General features: G+C 38.4%; 1 protein-coding gene across 1 annotated transcript; it reads right to left on the reverse strand.

The window, feature by feature from the left end:
- Positions 1-4,477: 4,477 nt before the first annotated feature.
- Positions 4,478-7,603, reverse strand: LOC107798986 (uncharacterized). Its single transcript, XM_016622038.2, has 5 exons — positions 6,697-7,603; positions 6,545-6,602; positions 6,185-6,268; positions 5,957-6,092; positions 4,478-5,545 (listed from the first exon to the last, which is right to left on the reverse strand). Exons 1-5 carry the CDS (start codon positions 7,349-7,351, stop codon positions 5,267-5,269), a joined length of 1,212 nt encoding a protein of 403 aa, XP_016477524.1. The 5' UTR covers positions 7,352-7,603; the 3' UTR covers positions 4,478-5,266.
- Between the last annotated feature and the right edge of the window lie 14,696 nt (positions 7,604-22,299).

Raw genomic sequence — 22,299 nt, forward strand, 5'->3', positions numbered from 1 at the left:
CATGAAGTTAGCATGATGATATATGCTTGTCAACGAATATTATTAGTTTGAGTAGAACATATTGTCTGCATATATTTCTCCAACAGAGGGTGGAAATGGAACAAATACGAGAACCATGGATCTTCTTGCTCTGAACATATTTACTTGGCAATGTCACTCTCTCTTTTTTATAAATAAATGTCTTGGATGTAGAATGGCTACGCATATATCCCTAATATTTCAAAACTTGGTTACACCCTTGTAAGATGGACCAACTTACTTTATTAAGAGTCCTTTAAATAGCTAAGCTTGTTCAGATGGTAAAATTCACTTAACTTCATACCTCTAAGCCCTCGTGACTATCCTATGATAGTCACTTCGATGCTCTAATTTAATCATTGCACTTGTAGTTACTAACTATATGTTTTTCAATTGTGGAATTATCAAATGATTGAGAATGTTTAAGGGAGATTTAGTTTAGCAAATTGGGATTTCACTGTGATGTAGCGGAGTTGTAGACAGATGCTGTGAACTGATTCGTAACTTCTTGCAATTGTCCTGCTGATGAATCTAACATGTTAAGATGAATCCGGTGATACAATACCAATTGGTAAAAAAGAAATGATTTGTGGATTACATGAGCATGTTCTTAATTATTGTTGTGAAAGAAGAGCTCAAGAACCTAAGGTCTATCCCTAACAGTCAATGAGGTGGGATAAATAGGAGAACAAGGTCGAAATCCTAACAGAGATGAAAAAGATTAGGTAATTTCTTCCTAACTGCTTAAGCCTTTGTGCGCAGAAATAACTCTGTTGGTGGGAGGTAGTCGGTATCCGGTGTAATAGTCAAAAGGTGTGCGCAAGCTAGCGCGGACACTATATTTGTAGAAACAAGAGCCTTATCCTTTTGATTGAATGATAATACCTATCTTGTGCTTCCGGTTCATGGTCTGTGAATCTTACAGAAAACATTTTTTTCTCCACATTCTTCTTCAATGATTATCCACTTTTTTATGTCAACTTCCTTGTATCTGCGAACTTTGAGTTTCACACAGAAAATTTTCAATATGCTGCTGTTATCAAATCTTTCGCAAACTTCTGGGGCATAGCCAGCGATCTACTGCAATACTGCAGCTAGTACAGCAACATCACTGCAAGTAGCCATAGTATAATCAGGCGCACAAAGCACAAAAAAGTGCCAAGCCACGCAGGGGCTTAAGTTGCAAGTCAATTAAAGGACAAGCTATATTTTTTGAGTTTCTTTTATGCAAGAAATTTAGTATGATTGCAGTGTATCAAGTGAAGCTTATGAACTGGTTATTTATCCTTTGTGCACTTTATGCCTTTCTAAGTCCTCAAGTCTTTTGAATTGTGAAAGATCTCAGTTGTGTTTTGAGTGATAATTGTACAAAACTTTGAAGTAGCTTTTGGTTGTTTTCCAAACTTTCCAAGTGGTGACAGGAGGAAACTTGGTGATATTTCCAGGGGTTAAAGATCCTTGTTGAAATATCGATGCAATATGATTCAAGGGTCCTATAAAGCATGATGGATTTCCTTTTGAGCCGTGCTACTTATAGAACGCTGATGGGAAGCTTTCAAGGATTTCTTGCTGATTTTTATGCCTTGGCATTGAGCTTCAGCTATGGTGCTACATCCAAGGGGATGCTAGTAACTCGCTGCTGATATCTCTAACCTGAGGAGTTAGGTTCCTCTTCTAGTCTAGCAGGAAGAAAGCAGTTAACAGTCTAGCTGAACTTTGTTTTGTTTTACGCTTTAAATCGCGATCTTGTGGCACTCGTAACACCACTTCAGCCTCTTCATGTTTCAATCTTACGTTTTATCTTGTGATTTGTTGTACTTGTATGTTCGAGGTTAGAAGTTCAACTCGCTTTCACTGGAAATGTCTTGTAGTTCCTATCTCTCCACAGTCCCGTGCTTGTCTAACTTTTTGTCTTCGTCTGGTTGCCTATTTTCTTGCTAGATCCGTTGGTTTTTCCCTTTTTAAAGTTTTTTTTTTTCGGGTGGAGAAGGGGCGTGGGTATCCAAGGCTGATTCCTAGAAGAAAATGCAGAAGGCAAAATGGCTTTTGGGCCACCTAAACTTGTACTCACCTCTACCATGCTTACATGTCATTAGCATTGTCTATGTGGCCGTGCAAATCAGGCTTAAAAGGCGCATTGGTAGGAAAATTTTGATTAAAAAATTGCTCAAATAGAAATAATTATAAATAATAACTAAAAGAATTTTAAAAAAAGAAGCAAATATAATGAATCAAACTCGTCCCGCTCCCTCTTTCTCCACCCCAGTTGCTTATGTGCTCCACTATACACTAAGGTATATTCTATGTGTCCCCAATCTCTCTCTCTCTCTCTCTCTCTCTCTCTCTCTCTCTCTCTCTCTCTCTCTCTCTCTCTCTCTCTCTCTCTCTCTCTCTCTCTCTCTCTCTCCCTTTCTTCTTGTCGAAAGGTGCTTTTTTAAATTTTATTTTTAAAAAAAAAAAGAGAATGTTGAAGGTAGAAGAGATAACAGGAGGAAATTGTATGGAGGGGAGGGAGATGGGGATCAACGCCGATGAAATTTTTTACTGCTCCGTTGCCGGACCAAATTGCTTAGCGGCTGAAAATGATGGAGTTGGACGATGAAATGGTGGTTTTTGTCGAGAAATCAAAATGGATAAGTGAAATTGGTGATGATGAAGAAGGCGCAGGAGGAGTAGGTTTCGGTTACATTTGGGTTTGGCCATTTAGGCTTGACTTGACGGTGTGTGATGGTCCTGGTGGCGGAGTTATGGTGGAGTAACAATTGCGACCTGACGGTGAAGAAGAGAAAGAAAAATGATATATTAGAAATTTGGTAAATTGGTGACTAAAAAGTGGAACCTACAAATTACAAATTACACGTGTTGAGAAATAAAAAGCTATAGAATGTGACTTGTATTCTTGTCGGGCAATTGAAGCTTACCCTACGATGGAGGTGTTTATTGATATTTATTTCTGTAAGTTGAGGTGCTCAAATCGAAAAGTTATAAGTTTGATTTACCGGATTGAGAGAACTTAGAACTTAAGTAGACATACTTATTACTTGCTAATAATGAAATATCATTTGCAAACACTTATTATTTGCAAGTCCGCTGTTTCATAATTTGTTCAAACTTCAACTTAAATAGAGAATATGAATTTGAAAACGTGGGTTGTGGAATATTTCTAGTGAAATAATAGTTGTCACCCACAGATGTCTAACTCTTTTCCCAGGCGAATTTCATGTCTAAACTCAAATTTCATCTTTCAAATACTCCTTTTCAACTTCAAATACTCACTTAAAATTTCAACAAAATATTGTCCAAAGGAGCAGACTTTGCTGCTAGTATATTGCGAGGTTAACAGGGGCGGCTTAACAGTATTTGTGGCCTAAAGCCAATGTTAGATAAGAGGCCCTAAACTTTATTTTTTTTAAAAAAAATCATATATATATATATATTTGAATTCTATTTATCTAATATTTTGAGATACAAAATTATTAATACTAATTTTTTATAATCGATCTCTCCTAAAAATATTTTGGACAATATTATAATAGTTTTTAACTCTTTTATTTTAGTTTTGAACAACTTGATTCATATTTTTCGTGGCATATTTAAATTCTAATAAATGAATAAAAGATAATATATAACTATGAAGTAAGAATAAAATGAGATGATAATAACACTTGAAATTTATAATAATAGAGTTTAATTCAAGAAAAATGATGACTTGATTTCAAGATATCTTTTTGCTCCTTCAATAACACAAAATGCTTGAAACTTCAGAAAAAAATAAAAAAGAATGCACGATATATGATATCAATAGTACTTTTAAGCTATGGGTTTTCGAATAATACTACTCCTACTAAGTTATCAGACTTAAACCCGAAAAAAGCAAGAAAGGGAATATATAAGAGTATAAAGTCATGCGAGCGATTAACTCTTGGACAAACCAAAAAAGAAAATGAATAGTGTAAAACTATGATTTAGTACTACATATTTTCTGATAAAAAATGGGTAAAAAGTGGAATATAATAATTTCACTTGTTAGATTTTTTGTTCATACAAAAAAAGGTTTGAAAGAAATTCACATTTATAAAAAGTATTACACTCACTTCAATTAGTTACACATCTATTCTTTCCTTTTATAAAAAAAATCTAATTTTCAAGATAAAAACTACTCATTATTTTCCTAAAACAACCTATAAACCTATTTTGATATTAAAAAAATAGGCCCTCCAAATTTGGGGACCTCAAGCATTTGCTTTAGACGCTCTACCCTATAGCTGGCCCTAGAGGTTAAGTGCAGTTTGCCTGCACAAGCAAAGTGAGCCTTAGTTTAAGATGCATTTCCAATCCACTCCTGAGTTAGTCGCCGTGTCCATGTGCATGTGTGTGGGGAATATGCTTTGCAATCTTGTCTAACAAGTGACTTAGAAAAGTTGAGGGCACATGGAAGGTAGATGCTTAACTTATCGTATTAAACAGAATCCAGAAAAGTGTATCCATAAATATCCAGAGAGGGTCACATAACCACACAGATCACCATTAAAATACATCATAATATTACAATTACAAATAAGAAAAAAAGTGTTGAAAAAAGGGAAAGGCCAACGAGAAGTCACTCAAAATTCCACGCTAAAGTAATGATACAACTGCAAGGCACTTTGTGCTTGCCTCTAGGTCATGTTAGATTCCAGCAAACATGGTACGATGGGGCAACAACAAAAGTAGAAAACCAAAGAAAATATTATCCAAATCAAGGCCCTACAAGGGGGAACACAAAGGCTCCTCCTTTGTACTGGAAGTTGATCATCATCTTATCCTTGAAAGATAGCCTCTATTCAAAAGCACGCAAGTAAATAGTGGTGGAGTAATGGCCCTTGAGTTTCTGTTGATGGTGCTGGTCACTGGTCACAGAATTAAATCCAAAGGCATATATGCACCAAACACATGCCTTTGGCATTCCCCTGCCAACCCTGCACATGCTCCTGTCCCCCCATATCTATACCATCCTTCCTTTATTCCTTTCTACTTTCTCCTCTAAATATTCTTTCACTTCTCTTCCTCCTGTCTATACATTAACCAACTCAATATCTTTACAATCACCAAATCATATCACTTGACACCTTTAAATTCATCACCCAAATAGAAAAAAAGGGAAATATTGTTAGACAATAATCAACTAGGCTTCTTAACAACTTTTTTGTCTACTTTAAAAAAACTATGGCTTAGTGGAGTACTTAATAAATTAGATATGATTAGTTAATTATAGAGCCGGAGGTCGTTGAGTTGCCAATGCCACGCATTTGACATGTCGTGGGCAGGTGGTTAGGTGGTCGTTGGTAAGGCCGGCCGCCTGCATGAAGGAGTGTATAACGGTTGGGCCGACGTAGCGGAAGCCTCTTTTCACCATGTCTTTGCTTATGGTTTCTGATTTTGAAGTCTTCACTGGGATTTTGTTGCATGCCTTGTACTGTGTTGCAATGGGCTTGTTGTTTACAAATCCCCACAGATACTTGTCGAACGATCCAAATACCTTCTTTATCTGAAATACATTCAAGAAATTGATCCCCACATTTAAAAATTTGCAAGACTAAAAATGTCCAAATTTTATTTAAGAATCACAGGAATGTAACAGTTATGAGAAGTCTACTGTATTTCTTAAGCATAAACACTTATTTAAGTTAGCTAATCTTACTTTCTTGGGGTTGTCAGGCCAGGTATGCAATACTTATTCCATATGGCCCATGTGGTTATGTTATTTAAGAGGTGTTAGCTACATCCATGATTGGCTCAAGCAGATTAAATAATTTAACACTTTCCCATCTGTACTTCCCATTGGCCATTAGGGTATCATAATGTTGGGAAGGATTGAAAAACATTGAAATAGAAAAGACAGTTGAAAAGTTTAATTAGTGGTTAAAATTCTTTTATAGAGCTCATATTGTATGATTACCTCTAAAATTCTGTTAGAGTTGTCGACAGCTCCTCGGACTTGGCTAAGCTCTATACCATATTCTGCACTTGTTGAAGTTATCTTCTTTTCATTGTACTTTGAAACAATTTCTGGATCAAATCCTGAAAAGGCATCCCTGGAGGAAAGTAGAATGCAAAATACAGCTAAGGCCTCCGAGTTTTTCTTTCAAAATGTTCATCAAGAATCAGTTAAACCAGAAAAACCTACCTGAAATCTTGCCTTCTTTTTAACACTGAAGTCCAGTCCGATCCAACTTGTGCACCAGTTAACACCAGCAACTCAAAGTGCAGACTGTGTATATACAACAAGGAAATTAATATAAGTATGAAGCGTACAAACGAAGGGAAGCCTCGGAGCAACGGTAAAGTTGTTCACGGGTTCGGCCGTGTAATCAGCCAATCAGCCACTGATGCTTACATCGGGATAGTCTCCCTACATCACACCCCTCGAAAGGTGGCCCTTCCCCAACCTTGTATAAACATGAGATACTTTGTGCACCGCGCGCCCTTTTTATGAAGCTGACAAATATGAACAATGCACAAAAAACAGGGGAAAAGAGATGCTTACTTATCATCATGGACAGGAACTCCCCATTCGTCATCATGGTATGCAACATAGAGCGGGTCTGGAAACACAACAAAACACCAAAAACTTTAGTCCTATTTATCCACTTACACTAATTTGTGTCTCATTTTGTGTTTGAAGATACTTTTAATTACCAGAATTAGGCGTGATAAAACTGCATCTTTTTTCCTCTCGAGGACTGGGGTTAGCTGCTGAAGGAGAGGAATAATCAAAAGAAGATACTTTTCCTTCATATTTGGCTGATTTTGTTCTTCCATAATGGGCAATTTTCATTTTTCTTTGCACTTGCGCAGTTGCAACTTGTTCCCTTCTTGCTGCTGCTATGCTTCCTGGAGCCTCGATTATCAACGAGGACGAATATTTCAACGAAGAATTCTCCACAGAAGAGGGTAAAGTTATTCCCCAACTGCTTTTCTTAGGCTTCTTCAATAAAGTTGTTGTTTTATTAGCAGTGCCTTTGGGACTCAAAACTTTCTCACCACTTGAACTCAAGACATTAGGATCAATATTCCCTCTTTTGGTAGCTGGTTGTCTAGGCGATTTCAATTTAGGAGAGACCGGTGGAGTTGTTACTGAAATCTTGACTTTAGTATTGCCATTTGTAGCAGGAGGAGCATTATTAGTTCGCTGTAATACAACAGCAGAAGTTGTTTTTGGAGGTGTCTTTTTAAGTGAGTTGCGGTGTTCAAAAAGAGGAACTATGTTGCTATTTGGTTGAAGAACAGGGCGACCATTGATTTGTGAGATGGTTTGTGGGCTGCCCTGCAGTTTAGTTTTGGAGGAACACATCTTTTATGGCTAGCTGTACTTCTCTTGTGAAGAGAGAACAAAAGGAAGAAGAATAAACGAGGCAAAATGAGAAGAGGGTTGAGGCTTTTTCTTGGTATTGAGAAGGTGTTGATCAAGCTCTAATTAAGGGACTTGAGGATTGAGAGAATTTGAGGGAAGAATGTGGGCGGATTTTATAGAGAAAATAATAAAGCAAGGGGGTTGGGGCCTTTGTGGGGGGACGTAGGGAAAAGGGTATAAGGGGGAAGTTATGAATTTGGAACATGGAGAGGTTGGGGTCTGCCATACATAAGACCTCTTTTCTTGTGAGGTTGGCACTTTCTTGTGTTTAAAGTGACCACGAGGATGACAGTGACCCAATCCTTACTCTCATCAACATCTAGCTTGGTTTAAAATCGAACCGTAATCGATAACCGGATTATAAAATTGGCTTATTGGCTTATTAGTATCGAATTATCAGATTAATGATTGATGAACAGATTGAAATTTCATAATTAACGGTTTATCAGTTTGGAGGAGATAACTCAATTTTCTTATCGGATAAACCGTTAACCCGTTAAGAATTATTATATTTATATTTTACCCACATATATATAAATCTATTAAAAGTTATTATATTTATATTTTTACCTCTATGTATATAAACTTTTCCCTTCTTATTTTGATAAACCGTGAATGTTAGTGTTATAGCCTTTCCCTTCTTATTTTGATACAATTGTTTATGTTCAATACTTTAAGAGTCTTGCAATTGTTCAAGCAATTGTTTATGTTCATTGTTTGGCCTTTCCCTTTCGTGAATTTGGAACATGTACTTTATTTTTATTATTTATTTGATTTAGCAGATAAATTACCCGATAACCACTACTCTGACTAATCTGTCCGATGCCTTATTAAATTTGCTCATGTACTATACGAAATCGAGTAACTTTGTCATCCGTTAAACATTTCATCAAATATTGTGTTCATTGTTAGGAAAAAGTATCATTTTTATCCCTAATCTCTAATGGAGCTAACATGAGGATAATTTTAAATCATAGTAAAAAACATATGGATAGTTTTTTTTTTTTTTTTTCCGAAAAATTTAGACACAGAAGTTCAACCATTTCAGGCTGGACCTTTGTTAATGGCAAGGACAAATACATAACAATTTGCTAACAACAAGAGTAAGAATAAGCCAAAAGCATAACGGAGGACAAATTGAACAATTTCGGGTAAAATAAAGGCAAATTTATCCTTTATAGAATTAGAAGGGAATCGAAGTGGTGCCATTGCCAGCAGTTTAGGGATTCTTCCTTTTTCATTGCCAGCCAAGCCTAGTTCGAAAAACCCGAGCTGGAGTGCTTGTGAAGTTTTTGGGGCCAGAAAACGACCAATCATTGCTCTCTCTTCCTTAGAGCTGGCTTGTATTTACCCTTTTGTTTTTTCCCCAACTCTTTTCTTGTTCTTGTATATACCAATTCACCTTCTCTCCATTAGTTAGTAAATTATAACTTAGTTGTTGGAACTAATCATGTACTTACTTTATTAATTACACTACTAAAAGCTTATCGCAAGTCTCCAAAAGGGTTTGTTTAACTACACTTTTGTCAGAGTTGACATTTTAACTCGAGATATAACCACTCTTTAGTCTTCTGCTAGTAGCTTGTTTCATTTATACACTTTTTTGCTGCTTTTAGGAGGCTAAGAATAAGGATATCTCGTGTGAAACCTCTTAAGAATCTGTCGTTATTTGTAAAAGAAAAATCAGGGATCATGTCTGAGATCCCAAAACCACAGAGTTAAAAGCATTCATTTAAAAATAATAAACTTTGAGATTGAGCAGTTGAGAAGAATAATATCCAATTACTAGGAATAAATCTTGAAACGCGTTGTTCCAACTAACAGAAAGATTAAGTAAACAGGTTGTCATTTCCCCTAACAAGTAACAGAGCCAGCGTTAAAGTATTGAACGTGAAGCTGATCATGTCCTAGTAATTTTGTTCTGATACTATTATGGTATATGTTCAAGCTTCCCCTATTTTTGGATAAATATCTTATTCCCCTTGTCCATCTAGGCACGCCAAGTATAACGATTTCTTTTTTTCCCATCAATCAGCTATGGCATTTACACTACCCTTTGTGAATGTACCTATGTCGAACATTTTTTTTCTTTGATTATAATTTCATCTGATATATGTAACCTCGCACTTCATTGGATACTTGCTATCTCCTATTAGAACAAGTATCGTTTAACTTTTTTCATCAAGACTTAGGTAGATTAAAAAAAAAAAAATCTTCTAAAATTGGTACCCTTATCTCCAAATTTTCATCAATGTCACTGACCAGTAGGCCAAGATATGTAGCTATTCGGACTTTCTGCATCTAAGTCCACTATATAAGTATGAAATAGTAATCATGTCCAAAAAATATTGGAGAATATAGTAGATTTCTTGGGAACAGTGATGGTTAAGTAAATAATGGATCACAATGATTCAGCTGCAAGAATTGTCAATTCTTTGGTGCCTTGTTCCAGTCACTAGCTTTTCATTTCTCCATGAGTATGACCTAACCTTAAGTTGCAAGCAAATTCAAGCTCACCAATTGTGACATCTTGGGAATTGAAACGATAAAGTTTCATCTCGAGGATTCATCTAAAGGGAGTAGTTTTTTAAAAATAAAACTTCATAACATTTGTCATTTGGCTCCAGCTAGAGGACTCCTTTAGTACTGAGCATAGACCGCTCACTTATGATCAAGTCTGAAGAGGTGAAAAGTAGCTAGTAGTGCAATTGATTATAGCATTGTTAATTTAGTTCTTCCCAATTAATGGTAGCTACCTAGTTAATGTCAATTACCTAAAACACTGATTAATTAGTGGGTGTTAATCACATTTAAGTCACATTGGAGTTCAAGGAAAAAGAGAAACAGGCCATGTGCAAATCCAACATAATTGCACCAATAATTAAAGGCAATCTGAGGCATTAACACATGATTGACTTGATGACATCTTATCTAATTGTACAAATGTCTATTACTAAGAAATTAGTATAATTATATGTATACCGTCCAACCTTCTTCGTATATTCTCTTGTCTGTCCTTTTCCTATTAGGAAAACGGCCTACGAAGGATATATGGTTTTGCGTTAACATAATTAAGAAAAATCATATCTAGCAAGTTTCTTGATCATCTATTGGAGCCACTTCTTAATATAAAGCCACCAGAATTAGGTTTAATTGTTTTTGAACCTCATTAATCCGTCATTAAGAGAGCTTTTTACCATGATCATTCTCATAAGCATCCACATTATTGATTGAAGAATCAATTGAGATGATATACAAGACCTCCTAACATAGTTGGACCATATTGTAATGATAGTCGTCCTCATATGGTCCATTATTTGTCCATATGTTATGTTACACTGAGACTCTATGAATTACAATTACAACATTTCAAGTTGTGCATTCCCCCCCTCCCCCAAAGTTTTCGTACATAAAAGTACGTCGCAAGTCAATTGATGTAAGCTCAGAAACAAGATCATCTTTAAAAATACATAAAGTAAGTTAATCATGTTAACTTGGAGGTTATAAATACTTAAGATCATGAACTGCAAGTACCAAGAGTTGTGCTTCAAAGTGAAGTAACCTCAGGTTTCGAGTTGTGCTTGTTGATTAAGGTAAGATTCAGTCCCTCCTTCATATATATTGAGTTTCAAGGCGAACTACAAGTGTTTACACACCAACTTGAACACCAAAAGTTGATTCAAGAAGAGAATACAACACCTATAGTGTTGTGGTGTCATCGAGGATAGTTGTGGGACTGTATTTAGCTGAAATTTCATGTTGTTTCTACTGGTTAAGGTGAGTATAACAACCTACTACATATGCTTGAAGTTGTTTGTGTGTTGGTTGAATTATTTGAGCAAAATACTACAAAAGGAGACTTGAAATAGTTTGAGGTGTTATTATTTTTAATGGACTGCTTTCCATGAACTTTAAATGGTTGGAAACCTTGGAAAATAAATTTCATATGATGTTGTTATTATAAATATATTGTCTACATGTCGAACTTGCTGTTGGTACTGTGAATATGAAAAGTTATACTTGTTATTATTGTTGGATTGTTGGGCTGTTTGAGGATGAATTAGGAGATGAATAGGAGATTAGAATTCCTCCCATTGTACTTAATATCATATTGGATATGTTGTTAAGTTAATGAATGAATGAATTTGGGGTTAAAGGGTTCAACAAGGATTCAATCCGAACTTGCCGTTCGTCGTGTTAAATAATAGTTTCGCTGGTGATGTTTATGCACTTGTTGTTATGTATCTTGATTTGTGTTGTGGTGCTGAAAGTATATAGGTAAAGGTTGTATGGATTCTTTTTGGTTTATGGACTTGGTAAAGAAAGGAAAACAGGGGAGATGTCGCCCATTTAAATATAAAATAAGCTTGTCGTTCGTTGTACGATAGTTGCATCTTTCATAGCTTAACGATAGCATTATTATCATTGCGGTAGATTGAAGTGCGATGAGAGGATTTAAACGTGGTTATTGGACAGAGTGTGATAAGGTATGTTAAGGCTAAACCTTTTCTTCATTGGCATGATCTCGTATCTACATGCGTTTGATAACGAGACATAAAGAAAAGTTCGTATTTTTGGATATGTGTACACTATCCGAGTCTCATAAGTTATAGTATTCTCCCTTATCGGGACTTTATATTCAGTTATGTATTGTCTTCTTCCAGTCAAGAGAGCATAGGGTCCATATGTATATAGATAGATAGTATTATAGTATTTTCACCACCATCGAGCTATAATTAGTGGGTAGGCCCCTATTGGGAAGTATTATAGTATTTTTACCACCCTCGAGCTATAATAAGTGGGCAGGCTCCTATTGGGAAACCTATGATCAAATGGTAAATTATATATCGAGGGCCGAGCACCTATGAGCGAGCCCAGAATGGACGAGATACAGAGCCTAGTATGGCCGAGCGCCTATGAACGAGCTTACTACGGTAGAGCAGTTACACATACCGAGCCGTATAGGGCAGATTTGTTATTTTACATACTATATTGAGAGAGTTGAGTCAATATCAACAGATAAGCGTATCTTCAGATTATCTTTGACTCCCAGTTACTTTCAATTATTATATTATCAGTTCAGTTTCAACTTTCAGTTATTCTATTGCCTTACATACTCGGTACATTATTTCGTACTGACGTCCTTTTTGCTGGGGACGCTGTATTTTATGCCTGCAAGTCCTGCTAGACAGCTAGATAGACCTTTCCATTAGACAAAGTCAAACACTAGTTTGGTTGGTAAGATCCTCTTCCTCAGAGTTACCAGGTCAAGACCTTGGAGTCCATTTTATATATACAAATTTGATGGGTAGGACGAGGTCCTATCCCGACCATGATACAGTTCAGTTATCTCTAGAGGCTTGTATACGAGTCCTGTGTATTTTGTATGTTAGTATCGTGGCATTGCCAGCCCTGTGTACATGATCAATTTGGTATTACTGGTTGTAGATGTTCATGGCGGCCTTGCCGGCCTGCACAGTTATGTATATGAGCTTTTGGGTATGTATACCCTCAGATGAGACATACACTATTTTAAGATGATTCAGAATATGGCCTCGTCAACATTGATTGGTATTGTCAGCTTGTAGGTAGGCCCCGTCGACCTAAGTTGAGGGCTACCCCTTCATAGTTCACAGTTGCAGTGTGGTATGCTCTGGCCGAGTATGGCACCGAGTGCCGGTCACGCCTCCCCAGGTTTGGGGCGTGACAAACTTGGTATCAGAGCAGTTCTATCCTAGGAATTCTACAAGTCGTGTCTAGTAGAGCCTTGTTTATAGATGTGTTGTGCACCGCATTATATAAACAGGAAGCTACGAGGCATTCAGGAGTCTATTACCCTTCTTTCAAATCCAAATCGTGCAGAGAGGTGAGTCATAAGAGTTTGTGTTAGGACTTATGTTTGTTAATAATATAAAGATATTTGCAATTAGAAGGATTACAACTATCTAGATGGCTAATTCAACAACAGGTAAGGGCACTAATAGAGAGAGAGAGAGAGAGAGAGAGAGAGAGTTCTTGACGACGTGGCCCTGTTTTAGGCCCTATCAGATCATGCATACCAGATGTGCAAATTTCTAGATTAAGACCCTAAGATGGGAATATCAAATACACCCCGTGAATTGCAGGCCATGGGAGTATAAGAAGGTCAATGTGTAAGTTTAAACATGTAACATAAGCAAGGCGAATGAGGGTACAATACAAGAATTTAGATTTTTAGTGGCAACATATAGCGGCAACCCTATAGGTAACTACAACAGGTATACTATTAACATCGACTATACAGGTCGCTACAGAAGATAAATATTTAGCAGCAACTTTTCTGAGGTCGCCTCTGATGTGGCTGAAATTTTCGGTCCCGCTAAGAATAAAATTTTGGCTCCATATTATTTGTGGCGACTTTTAATTTGTCACCGCGAAAGTTATTTTGGAGCGACTGGGTTGCTACTATACCCTAGATATTTTAATTTAAAATAACAAAACAAAATTAAAAAATCTCATTCTAATTAAAAGAAACAAAACAGAGACGCACAAAGCCATAATCACTCCTCACTCTAGAAATCCCTCTCCCCTCTCTCTAAAATCACTTCAATGCTAAAAATTCACTCAACTCTAAATCTCTCTGATCAAAATATGAATCTAATTTATCATGTATGTGTTCAAAACCCTAATCTTTTCCTTTTTCTTTTAGGAACGAAAATCTCATATAGTTGCTGTTCAAATCCATATCGATTTTGTGGAGGAAGAATTGCACAACTGATTTCTCTCATATAGCTGCTAGTGACCCTAATCCTTTCCTTTTTGTTTATACCCATACTAGTTTATATATAAATTTATGTTTGGGTATTTTTATAAGGATTCTGTAAGGCAAAATTTTCAACATGCAGTTAGGGATTATTGTTATTTCAGTAATTTTACATTTGTATTCTCGGATTTCATCTGAATTTCTCTGAACCATTTGATAATCTACAGGATTACAAAAAAGAAATGGCACAAAAAGACTCATTTGAAGCCTATTTGGTGTTGTTGTTGTTGTTGTTGTTGTTGTTGTTGATTTTCAGTCTTGACAGAACTCGACTATCTCAGTTTGGGTAAGTTAAAGGCTTCTTGTTGAGAGACCTATTGCATGTTGGTGTTTCATTCTTTTTTTTTCTTTTATGGCTATATGCCTAAATCAGTAGATAGATACTTTTAAATTTTATAAGGCACATATATGTTACTGTAAGGTTATAAGAAAATATAATACTTCTTTGCGATTGATGTTCTTTTGAAATATTCTACATATTTTTTACATTAGAATTAAATGCATATATTTGGTCACTTAAACAATAATTAGAATTAAATTTCTCTGCATGTTTGTCCTTATTAGACTTGCAATGAAATTAGTTCGTGATGCTTGTAGCTTTATGTCAATATCTTATTTTGAAAAGTTCTCTGTATTTTTGTCCTAATTAGACTGAATAAAATTAATTCGTAATGTTTGAAGCTTTAATTTTATAACAGAATCAGCGGTGAAGTAAAATTAGTGCTTTACTCTAACATTTCATCAACTAATTGATTTTAATTCTCTGCTATTTTAATTAATATTTTCTTTAGTCTGATCAATCATTTTCTTTTTATGTGATGTTGTAGTAAATGAAAGGAAGTGGACGAGAAAAAAGTGGGAGAGACGGGACGAGCTGTGGTCGTGAAAGTTTTCAAGGACGTGGCAATTTTGGAGCGACGTCTCAACCACACATATAGACTAGACGAGTATCTGGTGCATCTGTAGAGATAGGACAACCATGTAACTCGAGTCAAGGACCTTTACAGACCGGACGAGTATCTAGTAACTCTCTCCCAAGACCTTTTAGAAACACAATCATCATGAAATGAAGCAGAAACGATGCATCGCTCTCCAGAGGCTGAAGATTGTGTAAGTTTTCTATTTTTTGGTGTTTTGTGAAAAATATTTCTACTAATTGTGCGGAATTACTAATGAACAACAATATCCCTTTACTTTGTAGTTTCTTCCAGTAATAAAAAAAAAAGAGGAAGAGGAAAATAAAAATCTAAAAGTTTAGATATAAAAACTAACTATGGTGGCAAAATAAAAATTATGATTCCAAATGACATTGATAGAGCAGTAGGTTCTGGGGATAGAGATATTGTTAATTAATGTGGTTTGATCATAGAGCAGTAGGTTCTGGTATTAGCATTGGTGTTACGGCCAAACACACTCGCAAGTATACGTAGTTGTCAAGTAATAAAGTGATAAGATAGAGTGTCGAACCCACAAGGACTTGTTATCAACTATTAACTAGATTAGACTATCCTAATTATTTGAACAAGGATTAAACCCAAAAGTAGTGATGCTAAAGTAATTAAACTAAAAAGAAAATAACTAATGAACTTTAAGCAGAGGAAGAGCAGATTTTTATATTATTAATGTAATAAAAACGATCTAGGGTTATGGGCTATCTAACATTCCTATTGTATTCTTCAATTGAATTGACTAACTAATTTATCTTGTTTATACGTTAACAAGGTTAATATTGCTCATAGGAATCGGTCGAGTTCTTACTCGCTTATTCAAGCTAACCTAACGCCTATATGTCTATGGAACTAGAACTAACAAGAATGCATTTATAATTCCTGTAAATCAACCAAGCAAGGCAATTAGGTATATATCTATCCTAACCGCGAATCCGTTCTCCGATGCCCAGGTACAAAAACTTGCTTTACTCAATCCTATATGCAATCGAGAATTTCCACTTTCTAGTTCAATTCTAGATTCGTAAATAATATTCAATTGGTGATCAAATAATTAAATAATTAAGCGCAATATTGAATAAATAAACCAATATGATAAATCAAGACAGCAAAATCAATAGCCGAATGACAATAGTCATGAAAAAACCACAACCCTAGAACGTGAAATTTAGCTCCACATAGACATGGTAGCCAAACAACAAATCATACAAAGAAACATAAAAATTACTAAGTTTAGTGGAAGAAAAGATGAAACCCGACCTCCACGATGACTCTGTTCTCTCCCTTCGCCAAAAGTTCATCTCAAAAACATTCTTCCCCCCAAATAGGTTTAGAACTCCTTTTATACGAGTTGGGACCGTGTAGGGCAGAAATAACCAAGTCTCGGGCGAAATAGGACAAGTCCCCGCTTCGAGCATCCAGGGCAGCGCCTAGTGCTGGCCCTGGCGCTAAATCTAGTAACGTTTCATGTTCAAAGTACGAATTCCTTGCTTCTTTTTGTTTGAATTCTATCTCTCTTTTTTTGTCTTTCATTTGGGGGGACAAATACCAAAGAGTGTCTTTCATTTGCTCCAAATCTCTTCATCTTCACACCACTTTATTCCTACATAATTAAACTATAATATTAAGAATAAAGTAATATAATTAATACTTGAAAGACGATTCAAAAGTACTAGAATGCGAGGCAACAATGGTTAAGTATACACATTTTTTAGCCGAACATCACCACCCCACACTTAAACTCTTGCTCGTCCGCAAGTTGTGACGACCCGGTCGGTCATCTCGAGAGTTGTAGTCCCGTTTCCCCATTTTTCTACTTCTATTGTGTTCTACAACTGTTATATGATTTACCGGGTTGGTTGGTTCGAGTTCGGAGTGATGTCGAAGTGAATTGAGACACTTAGTTTCTTAATTGGAAGCTTAAGTTGGAAAAGTCGACCGGATATCGACATATGTGTAAACGACCTCGGATTTGAATTTTGATGGTTCTATTAGCTCTGTTAGGTGATTTTGGACTTAGGAGCGCGTACGGAGTCTGATTTGGAGGTCCGTAGTAGAATTAGGCTTGGATTGGCGAAAGTTGGATTTTTGGCAAATTTGACAGAGATTGGAAATTTTGATATCGGGGTCGAATTGGATTTCCTGGAATTGGAGTAGGTTCGTGGTGTCATTTATGACCGGTGTGCAAAATTTGAGGGCAATTGGACGTGGTTTGATAGGTTTAGGCATTGTTTGTGAATTTGAAGTTTAGAAGTTCATTAGGCTTGAATCCGGGTGTAATCCGTATTTTTGATGTTGTTTGAAGTGATTTGAGGGTTCGATAAGTTCGTGTTGGGTTATAAGACTTATTGGTATGGTTAGTTGAGGTCCCGGAAGGCTTCAGATTGATTTCGGGTGGCTAACGGATCAAAGTTTGATGTTGAAGGATAGCTGAAGTGTTGTTCCTGCTGGTGTAATCGCACATGCGAATGGGGAACCACAACTGCGAGCTCGTGTAGGCGGAGAGGGCAGCGCTGGTACGGAGCTTGAGGCGAGGCAACAGATAGTCATAGGTGCGATGCTTTTCCCGCACCTACGTGACCGCATATGCGACAGTAGGACCACATAAGCGGAAGTGGACTGTGGGTTGGGCTTAGCAGAAGCGGATATTCCCTCGCAGGAGCGAGCCCACATGAGCGAGATTTTGGCCCACATGAGCAGAATTCTTCGCAGAAGCGGGTGACTTGTTTTCACTCGCGAAGCCGCAGATGCGGGTAAATGGCCGCAAGTGCGGATGGCCTGGGCAGAACCTATATAAGCGAGGTTTCGAGATTTTTCACCATTTTCACTATTTTGAACTCGGATTTTGGAGGATCTTGAGAAGGATTTTGAAGTGATTACTGAGGTAATCTCCTTGTGTCCATTTATCTTTAATAATGATGTTTCCCCACTGATTTTTCACCTAATTGGTGAGTTTTTGAGGTGAAATTTGGGGGTTTAGGGCTAGGGAAATTGGAGAGTGAATTTTGGGGATTTGGATGCCCAAATGGTGTCGGATTTTAATAAATTCGGTATGGTTAGACTTGTGAATGAATGGGCTTTTGGGTTTTGTGACTTTTGTCGGATTTTGAGAAGTGGGCCCGGGGCCCGGGTTGAGCCTATTTCGGATTTTGGCTTATAATTTCATAATTTTCTTGTGGAATTGATTCCTTTAGCCTATATTAATCATATCGTACTGCTTGTGGCTAGATTCAGGGCATTTGGAGACTGATTCGAAGGGCAAAGGCATTTCGCAGTAGGATTTTGCGCGGTTTGAGGTAAGTAACAGTCTTAAATCTGGTCGTGAGGGTATGAAATCCCGGATTTTGGTATGATGTGACTATTTTGGAGGTGACGCACATGCTAGGTGACGGGCGTGTGGGCGTGCACCGTGGGGGATTGTGACTTGGTCTGTCCCGTGAGACTATAAAGTCGAATATCTTATTGTTAATTACATGTTCCCTTTGTCTTCTAGAAATTTGACTGCCATTCATGTTAGAAATCATGCTTAGGACATATGATATCACTGTTGGGGTCTGCAGCGGTCGGGTACTTGTTGAATTAGCCGTTACTTGTTGTATCGTACTCATTCACAGTTTTACTTGTGTGTCATATCTCTGTTTCCTCTTATTTTCTTGTTGATACTTGTTATCATCTCTTTTGGGATGATTTGTATGATTTCTGAGAGTCGAGAGGCTAGAGAGGTTAGTGACTGAGATAGGGCCTGAGTACCGAGCAATGAGCTATGTGAGGTATATGGATCGGGTTGCATGCCGCAACGAGCCTGAGGGCTGAATGTATATGGATCGGGTTGCACGCCGCAACGAGCCTTATGACTATTTATGGATTGTGCATCAGGTTGAATGCCGCATCAAGCCTTATGGCTACTTATATGATTGGATCGGGCTGCACACCGCAGTGATATAGCGCTTGGGATAAAGGAGCCCCTCCAGAGTCTGTACACCCCTAGTGAGCGCATGTACCTATTGAGTGTGATTACTGAGGACTGAGAGCCGAGTGTTTGAGCTACTGAGAGCTTGAGTGATTGTTACCCTGAGAGGTTGCATTTGTTTCCTTTGTTGCTGCACTTAGCTGAATTATGTCATCATTCTGAACTATTGTAAAATATTGTATCCGGTTTATCTGAACTTAGTAAATGTACAACTGACTTAACTTATATTGCAGGAATTGAATCATGTCTACTTTCATTGCTGAAATTACTGAAGTGAATGGTAATTATATAGCTCGCCACTACTTCTCAGTTCCTTATTTATTTTTGTTACTTACTGAGTTGGTTGTACTCACGCTACACCCTGCACTTTATGTGCAAATCCATGTGTATCCGGTCACGGAGGACGTTGATCTCGTGCGTGGTTGAGTATCGGAGATTCACGAGGTAGCTATCGGTGTTCGCAGTCCTCGTCTCTCATATCTTGTTATCTTTTCTTTTCTGTAATGGTATTTAAACACAGACCCTTGTAGATACTGTTTCTTAGACTGGTTGTTTAGATGCTCATGACTTGGTGACACCCCGATGTTTGGGACTATTTTTCCGCGTTGTATTTTGAGTTTAACTCCTATTTTTATGAAAACTCTGTCATATCAAGCTTTTGGTTTATTTTGTGAAACATTTGAAGTATTTTGAAAAATTAGCTTTGCCTAGTACCATCGATAAGCACCATCACGACATGTTAGGTTTTAGGGTCGTGACAAGTTGGTATCAGAGCCTAGGTTACATAGGTCTCACGAGTCATGAGCAGGTTAGTAGAGTCTTGCTGATCACTACAGAAACGTCTATACTTATCTTCGAGAGGCTGCCGAACCCTTAGAAAATTTCACATTCTTGAATTCTTGTCGTGCGAATCGTTTGATTCTAGTAACTGAATTTCTGTTGTTCTATTCTCTTAGAAATGGTGAGGACGCGTGCTACGGGGCAGGATGGACAACCACTAGTACCACCAGTCAGGGACGCGAGAGGTCGCGGTAGGGGCAGAGGTGTAGCTCGCACCGAGGGCAGCACCTGCAGATCCACCAGTTGCCCAGTTCAGGAGTAGGATCCCGTTGTGGATGAGCCTGCGGGACCAGCTCAGGCACCACCTGTGCCCTTTGTGATTCCAGGCCTTCAGGAGGTCTTAGCTTAGATTCTGACCATGTGCACCAGTCTTGCTCAGGCAGTCTTTGTTCCAGCCGCAGCAGCCACTTCTCAGTCCGGAGGAGGTGCTCAGACTCCAGATACTGAGGGCACCGCCAGCCCAGCCGGTTGTAGCTGCTCAGGACTATGTGGTTCTTGTCATGCCCGATGATGAGCAGCGTCGATTGGAGAGGTTTGGGAAACTCCATCCTCCATCTTTCAGTGGTACAGATGGAGAGGATGCACATGGCTTCTTGGACAGGTGTCAGAGGATACTTCGTACATCAGATATTCTAGAGACTAGTGGGGTATCGTTCTCTACTTTTTAGTTCTCTGGGGCTGCCTTCAGTTGGTGGGAGGCTTACGAGAGGCATAGGCCTGTCGGCGCAACACCCCTCACCTGGAAATAATTCTCCGGTCTATTCCTGGAGAAGTTCGTGCCTCAGTCCCGCAGAGAGGAGCTACATAGGCAGTTCGAGCAGCTTCGTCAGGGTGATATATCTGTGATGCAGTATGAGATGAGATTTTATGAGTTGGTTCGTCATGCTATCTGGTTGGTTCCCACAGACAGGGAGAGGATCAGGAAGTTCATAGATGGCCTCACTCTTCAACTGCGATTGCTTATGACTAAGGAGCGAGTGTCTGGTGCTACTTTTGATAAGGTTGTCGACATTGCTCGTCAGATTGAGATGGTTCGTAGCCAGGAGCGGGTTGAGAGGGAGGCCAAGAGGCCTCGTAGATAGGGTGGATTTAGAGGTGTTCCTTCTGGGGGTCATTTTCACCACAGTAGGGGTCGCCCTTTCAGACATGCTCAGAAGAATCGCCCAGTTCACCGTGGTGCATCATTTGGCTATGGTTCACACAGTTATCAGCAGGGCCATTCATCTCTCAATGCTCTCCCAGCTCAGAGTTCGTCACGTGCTCCATCGGGTCAGGGCTTGTCTATGCCAGGTCCTTCTACCAGTTATCTCAGTGCTCGGGGCTCCCTTCAGTCCCCAGCACCAGCACCGGGGAGTTGCTATAAGTGTGGAGAGTTTGGTCACATGAGGAGGCAGTGTCCCCTCCTAGTGTGATGTGTAGCTCAGCAGAGGAGCCAGTCTATGACATCAACACCCGTTTCTTCACCACTCGCTCAGCCAGCTCGGGGTGGAGCTCAGTCAGATAGGGGCTGCCTGAGAGGGAAAGGCCGATTAGGGGGCGGCCATGGTCGTTTCTATTCCCTCCCTGCCAGACCAGATGCCATTACTTCGGATGTTGTGATTACAAGTATTATCTCAGTTTGCCATAGAGATGCCTCTGTATTATTTGGCCCTGGTTTCACTTATTCATATGTGTTATCGTATTTTGCTCATTATCTGGCTATGTCCCATGAGTCTTTAGGTTCATCTGTTCATATATCTACACTTGTGGGCGATACTATTATTGTGGATCGTGTATATCAGTCATGTGTGGTGACTATTGGGAGTTTAGAGACCAGAGTAGATCTCTTCTTGCTTAGTATGGTCGATTATGACGTGATTTTGGGTATGGATTGGTTGTCTCCATGTTATGCTATTCTAGATTGTCACACTAAGACCGTGACGTTGGCGATGATGGGGATGCCGAAGGTTGAGTGGAGCGGCTCTATAGACTATGTTCCCCGTAGAGTGATTTCATACTTGAAGGCTCAGCGAATGGTTGAGAAGGGTTGTCTATCTTATTTGGCCTTTGTGAGAGATGTTAGTTCAGAGATCCCTGCTATTGATTCTGTTCTGGTGGTGTGAGATTTTGCGGATGTGTTTCCTGCAGACCTGCTGGGCATGCCACCTGACAGGGATATTGACTTCGGTATTGATTTGGTGCCGGGCACTCAGCCCATTTCTATTCCACCGTATCGTATGGCACCTGCGGAGATGAAGGAATTGAAGGAACAACTTCAGGAACTCCTTGATAAGGGGTTTATCCGGCCTAGCATGTCACCTTGGGGTGCACCAGTTCTATTTGTAAAGAA

Source organism: Nicotiana tabacum, chromosome 17 (assembly GCF_000715075.1).
Source record: "Nicotiana tabacum cultivar K326 chromosome 17, ASM71507v2, whole genome shotgun sequence".
Classification (NCBI taxonomy): domain Eukaryota; kingdom Viridiplantae; phylum Streptophyta; class Magnoliopsida; order Solanales; family Solanaceae; genus Nicotiana; species Nicotiana tabacum.

What these genes read in the sequence shown, in the direction of transcription:
- LOC107798986 (XM_016622038.2), bottom strand. Translation starts at nt 7,351, where the DNA reads ATGTGTTCCTCCAAAACTAAACTGCAGGGCAGCCCACAAACCATCTCA. An exon ending in TTTTATCACGCCTAATTCTG is followed by an intron (nt 6,603 to 6,696) that starts GTAATTAAAAGT and finishes TTGTGTTTCCAG; the next exon opens with ACCCGCTCTATGTTGCATAC. An exon ending in GTTCCTGTCCATGATGATAA is followed by an intron (nt 6,269 to 6,544) that starts GTAAGCATCTCT and finishes GTATATACACAG; the next exon opens with TCTGCACTTTGAGTTGCTGG.